General features: G+C 35.9%; 1 protein-coding gene across 1 annotated transcript; it reads left to right on the forward strand.

Moving 5' to 3' along the window:
- The first annotated feature begins 668 nt into the window (after positions 1-668).
- On the forward strand, positions 669-5,723 carry LOC130050560 (uncharacterized). Its single transcript, XM_056150782.1, has 2 exons — positions 669-1,565; positions 5,691-5,723. The coding sequence occupies exons 1-2, from the start codon at positions 669-671 to the stop codon at positions 5,721-5,723; spliced, it is 930 nt and encodes a 309-aa protein (XP_056006757.1).
- The last annotated feature ends 350 nt before the right edge of the window (positions 5,724-6,073 follow it).

Here is a 6,073-nt window from a genome sequence, read left to right on the forward strand (position 1 = left end):
TTAGAGGTGAAAATCACGGGTTTTTCGGATATGACCTTACGGAGGTCGCGAAAGGAGTTAGCACGTTAAAGAGCCCACATTGATACGGCCATGCACGCTATGCATACATGTAGGTCTAAAGAGCTAGGTACGTTTGTTATCATAACTAGGCCCTGTAAAATACTTCAAAAATGAAGAACAATTATCAATACAAATCATTGATATATGAAGTTGATGATCCCTAGTATTTATATATACAAACATATCGGCGGATCTAGGTCTCTTGTAATGTTGAGTATTATTCAAACCTATCCGGAATTCGGAAAATGGACGATTTTCTTAACTTTTTCTACCTTTAAGGAGAAAATTCCATGTGGCCAAATTCACCGGCCACAAAAAGCAGTAAACTAGAGATATACTATCTTCAAAAGAAGTAATTGTGCATGTTTCGTTCTGGCCGTTGGCTGTGGCCAATTTCTTTATATGATGGTAAATCTTCTACGTGCTGACGGAGATGTAAATCAATTAATTCAGAGATTCAGAGACATCCCACGGAGAAAATCTCTGAATTCATTGATTTACATCTCCGTCAGCACGTAGAAGATTTGCCATCATACTTGAAGGACACCACTGATTACCTTAATAAAACACCCTCATCGGGCCTGCCAGACCATACCCTCCTTGTGACCATGGATGTTACTTCACTTTACACTAACATTCCACATGACGAAGGTATCGAGGCGTGTAGAGAGGTTTGGAACAATAGGGTAATTAAATGTCCTTCAACTGAATCATTCATTCAGCTTCTTGAACATGTCCTCAAGTTCAATAACTTCATGTTTAATGGTGAACACTACCTGCAAATAAGTGGCACAGCTATGGGAACAAAAATGGCACCATCGTATGCCAACATCTGTATGGGGAGACTGGAACGTAGACTTCTACATTATTCACCAGTTAAACCCCTCAGTTGGCTACGTTTTATTGATGACATTGAGATGAAGTGGGTTAACGATTGTGAAAGCCTGGACGATTTTATCGATATGGCAAACTCTTTCCATAATTCCATAAAATTTACTGTGGAAATTTCCACCTCAAATAACACTTTTCTGGATACCACAGCCACATTTAGAAACGGGGAAATTGAGTTTAATCTCCACACAAAACCCACTGACTCTCATTTATACCTTGTGCCATCTAGTTGTCATCCACCCCACACTTTCAAAGGTGTACCTAAGGGTTTGGCTACGCGAATCCGCCACATCTGCTCCACTCCTACTATTTTCCAAGAACAAGGAACAATCCTCAAAACTCATCTCACTAACAGAGGATATGATCCTTGCAAGGTACAATCCGCGATTGATGAGATGTCACTACAGGACCGACAGTCCCTCCTCCAGTATAAAGAAAAACCTCAGAATGACAGGGTTCCATTGGTCACTACGTATCATCCCTCCCTCAAGAACACCAACGGTATTCTGAAGAAACACCTGCCCATTCTTCATGCCAACAAACGAATGGCTGGTGTTTTTAAGGAACCACCGATGGCATCCTTCAGACGTCCCAGAAACCTGAAGGACATGATAGTAAGAACCAAACTGGATAACCCTTTACCCAATGGAGGTTTCAAAATATGCTCAGACCTCATATGTCAATTATGCAAATATAGCTCAGACACTGAGGGTTTTAGCAGTCCTGTCACGGGTCGCAGTTATAAAATATTGGGAAACTTTTCCTGCAAAACCAATAACTGCATCTATCTCATCAGTTGCGATGTCTGCCAGAAGCAGTACATAGGAGAAACAACAGACCTTCGCAGACGGGTCAACAACCACCGGTCCTTCATCAGAACCAAAAAAGATTTGCCAGTAGCGACACATTTCAATGGCAATAACCACCGATGGGAGGATATGACAGTAGTGGTTATTGATCATGACCCTAGTTGGTCAGATACCGCAAGAAAGCAGAAGGAAAAATTCTGGATGCACAGGTTGAAGTCATTTGAACCGCATGGTATCAACAAACCTACTGACTTCATCTAGACCTACTCGTCTGATCATGTCCCTAACAGTGGTACTATGACCATTTTTGAACACATTTTTTTTTCTTTTCAATTCTGTTTACAATCCCTTTTAATTACTTTGAACTTCATAACCGATTGCTTACATGTAAAACCCATTTATCAGTTTCCGTGATTCTATGTTTTTTGCACATCTACCCTAGACATGATCAGCACGGGAATGTCTGATGTTGATTCAATTTCCTGGGCTGCTTATTCTTTGTTTTTGTTTGGAGTTGGTCCATTTTGTTAACTTATTCAAACTTGTTGTTTACATTATCTTTCTCTCAAACTTTGTTCATTTCTTACTTCGTTTACATAGCTTATTTTCATTTATTTATTTATTTATTTTTGGAATTTGTTACTTATTATTATCTTTTATAAATTATGCATGGTTAAAATAGAATCTCTCTGGGTACGAGTTAGCTTTACTATTTGTCAACGTAATTGGGTTAACTCGTTCCACTTGAGATTAATTAAGTTTATTGTTTTTCTTTTCGGACATTTTGGATCAGCTCTTTGGACGAATAAGGCATGTCCTAATTCGCTCCACTTTTAACACTGATTGGCAAGCCTAAAGACCAAAAACATGTAGTCTGCGTTGTAAATACGTTTATATAGATATAGATATATATATAAGCACTGAAAAGGCCACGACACTGTTGGTTATTTAAAACTCGAATTTTCGACGCAACCCGCGTCTTTATCAAGAGACATATATTACATAAACAAATAACACGCAAAAACGACAAGTATCGATAAACTTCATTGGTGACAAGACTGATACACTGTTGTACTGAGTGATAAAAATTGTGGTGGTTTCGTTGTATAGCGTGTTTACTGACTATGGTTTAGAGAGTTTGTACCATGGTCGGGTCGGGGTGAAAATAGAATTATTCTTGAAAATTACAGAAATCAGATAAATTTAGAGGGAAAACTTACAAAACAATGTGATTATGGAATAAAATGGTGGGAAGATAATGATATGGACTGATTAAGTTCAAAACAATATTAGGTAGGCCGTACTATTGATGATTCGGATATGGTGAACAGCGAAAATAATGATTGCCAGAAGAACACGATCAAACAACAAACGAGGTCAATCAAAAGACACAGATCTAGCATTAAAATCAAAATCAACAATCAAATAGGTGAATGGGAGAGAAGTCTAAGGAAAAAGATACGGTATTATTTTTCAAGGTAATACACCTTTCAAGGTCAGACAAATTAAAGCCGCATTCTAGAAACCCCGACATCGCAACACAAAGAGCCATGCGAATCCGAACCTATGTGGATTTAGAATAATGTTTTACCATAGTTTAGAGGTCTTAAGGTAACTTCATACTCGCAGTTTTATCTGATACAAGTTTAAAATGTGTATTTATTTCCATTCATTAGAGTTAAAACTAACAAATTATCAAATAAAATACATAGGTCATCACACTTTTTAAGATGTGAGACGTGCATAATCAGAATTATATATCACCGTCAGAAAATTGCAATTTTCATTAAACAACGTCATCAAAAATCTCATAAAAACTGGTTATGACGATATAGTAGCATTCATAACAATTTCATGAAACTATCTTCACAAAAATATACAAAATGTATGTAAAAAATAAAGGAAATCACCGCATAATAGACTTGATAAAGAAATCAATAGAAACAGAGTTATTGCCCTTGGATTCAATATTTTGAAACGTATTATTAATTATTCATCTATAACTTAAACTTTTGAAATATTTCATTTTTAACAAGATTTTTTTCAATAACTATAGGAAAAGACTCCAACAAAATTTATGTTCCTATCATGCATAAATCTAAATAAATCATTGATTTTGCAAAATCTGATGACATCACAGGAGGGTGGAATTACTTTAAGATGATATATTAATAAAATACTCGTCTTCAAGGTCAATTCATTTTATTTAAAAAGCTGCAATGTCGAGACTAGAATATGAAAGGGAGAGAGAGAGAGAAAGAGCTATATAAATGCATAATTGTAATGATTTCTTATGATGTTCTAACATAATTGGGAAGTATTGAAGGTCAAACAATAATCGCGATTTTGGAAATCCTCGTTATGGCTAAATAAAGGAACTCAAGGTTAAATAAAGGAACTCAAGGTCAGAGCCTTGAAACCGGGGAAACGAATTGTATTTATATTAATCAAACAAAATAAGATATCTTTGAAGACGAGTATTTTATGATTGCTCCTTTGCTAAACGTTCGGCATTTAGAAGTGAGAATTACGGGTCTTTCGGGGATGACCTTATAAATGTAGTCCCGTGTCGCGGCGGGCTTTGACACTTTATTAAAGAACCTTTACCGCCAAGGTTACTTCTCCATACAAGTTTAAAATTCTCGGCTGTGACGTTTAAACAATGTACAATTAACATCACTGCTACGGCCGTAATCGCTAAGCTTAAAACATTTCTGTTACGCAATCCTGTCTTTTTAGGCTTTTATATAGAAGAAAGTCCACTTGTAGTGAAAAGGTTACCCGTAGGTGTCCAATAAGTTGACAATTACTGTCCATTATTTTTAAGAATGGACAGATACTGTCCGTTCTTAAAAATAATGAACAGTAATTGTCAACTTATTGGACAGTTCCAGGTAAACCCAATAACTTAGTAGACGTCTACAGGTAGGCTGAAAATAAGAGAAAGACAATACGTTTGTCAAAGAGATACAAATTTAATTTTAAATTCCCTACAAGTAAGAATCAACACAGATATCGGAAAAATCACTGAAACACTTAGAAACGATATTTCCCTTTAGTAGAATTCTCTGCTTCAACTCGTAAGATTCATAAATTTTTAATTCCATTGACCATTACTATATCGCATCAAAACTTAAATTTGAAAGACATATTTCCATACTGTATTTGAATTTCGCTGGATTTAGAGGCATATTCCGAAACTTCTTCACAACGCTTTTTTATGTTTTCTTTATTAGCATATCCTAATTCTGAATTATTATTTTCGCTTTCATGAATAATTTCATTTCACGAGATAGGCGTATTGGGTTCTTTTGGCTGGCGTTAATTATTTCCTCATCCAAATATTCGAAAACACAATGTTTTTCAGATCAAAATTTGGCTCCATAACTTCTCATCCTCCATATCCAAAATATAACACATATTTGCAGTACTTTCACTAAAATCCTTAAATTTTGATTGTGCAATGAAAATGCTCTCCCCATCAGAGGAAGACATGTTGATATGGCTCAGTACTATAGAAAGAGTGAATATAAAACCTGCAGTAGAAGACTACTTACCTGACACTGTCCAATAAGTGAACAAAAGTAACACGACTTCTACGCAAGACTGGTTATATTGTCAGACTATTCAAAATGTACATTCTAAGAACAAAAGATAGCCTCGGTCAGTTCTTTATCTCACAGAATGGACAGTTTTTGGCTTATATCCTTTACATACATATACATTTAGGTCTAAATTTATGGTACTTCATCTACAATTGGTGACGTTTTAATATGAATGAAAATTTCTCGAAGAGACGTTAAACAAACAAACCCAATTACTGCTTTTCCACAGATTTAGGGGAAAATATCATGAGCAGGTTAGTGATTTTGGGATAAAATGTAATGTAGGGATTTAAAATAACGATATATTTTAATTTGTACATTGTAGGTGATTCCTGATGGTTCAAGTTTTCCAAGTTGAAAAATTTACAGTCAATAGTCAAGGAAAATATTGAAAAGTTTTGATATGGAAAACAAAAATAACCCATATTCACCTTCGCCACGTGACCCAGACGTCCGTTTACTGCAAGAAAAATCCAAACAGTCGATTTTCAAGAAGGAGAAGCAAAATAAGTCTGAAAAGGTAGAGGAGGCAAAGGTTAGACTCAACGACTTAAGATTCCCTAATAACCAGCAGACAATGAAACTCAACAGCAACGATATGTGCAATTCGAGTTTCATTATAATCAACCAACAACATCCCGAGACGGTAAGCAGGCGTAAGATTCGTTGCACGGCTACGGCTGTATCAGCCATTCCAAATGTAGAGCC

Source organism: Ostrea edulis, chromosome 9 (assembly GCF_947568905.1).
Source record: "Ostrea edulis chromosome 9, xbOstEdul1.1, whole genome shotgun sequence".
Classification (NCBI taxonomy): domain Eukaryota; kingdom Metazoa; phylum Mollusca; class Bivalvia; order Ostreida; family Ostreidae; genus Ostrea; species Ostrea edulis.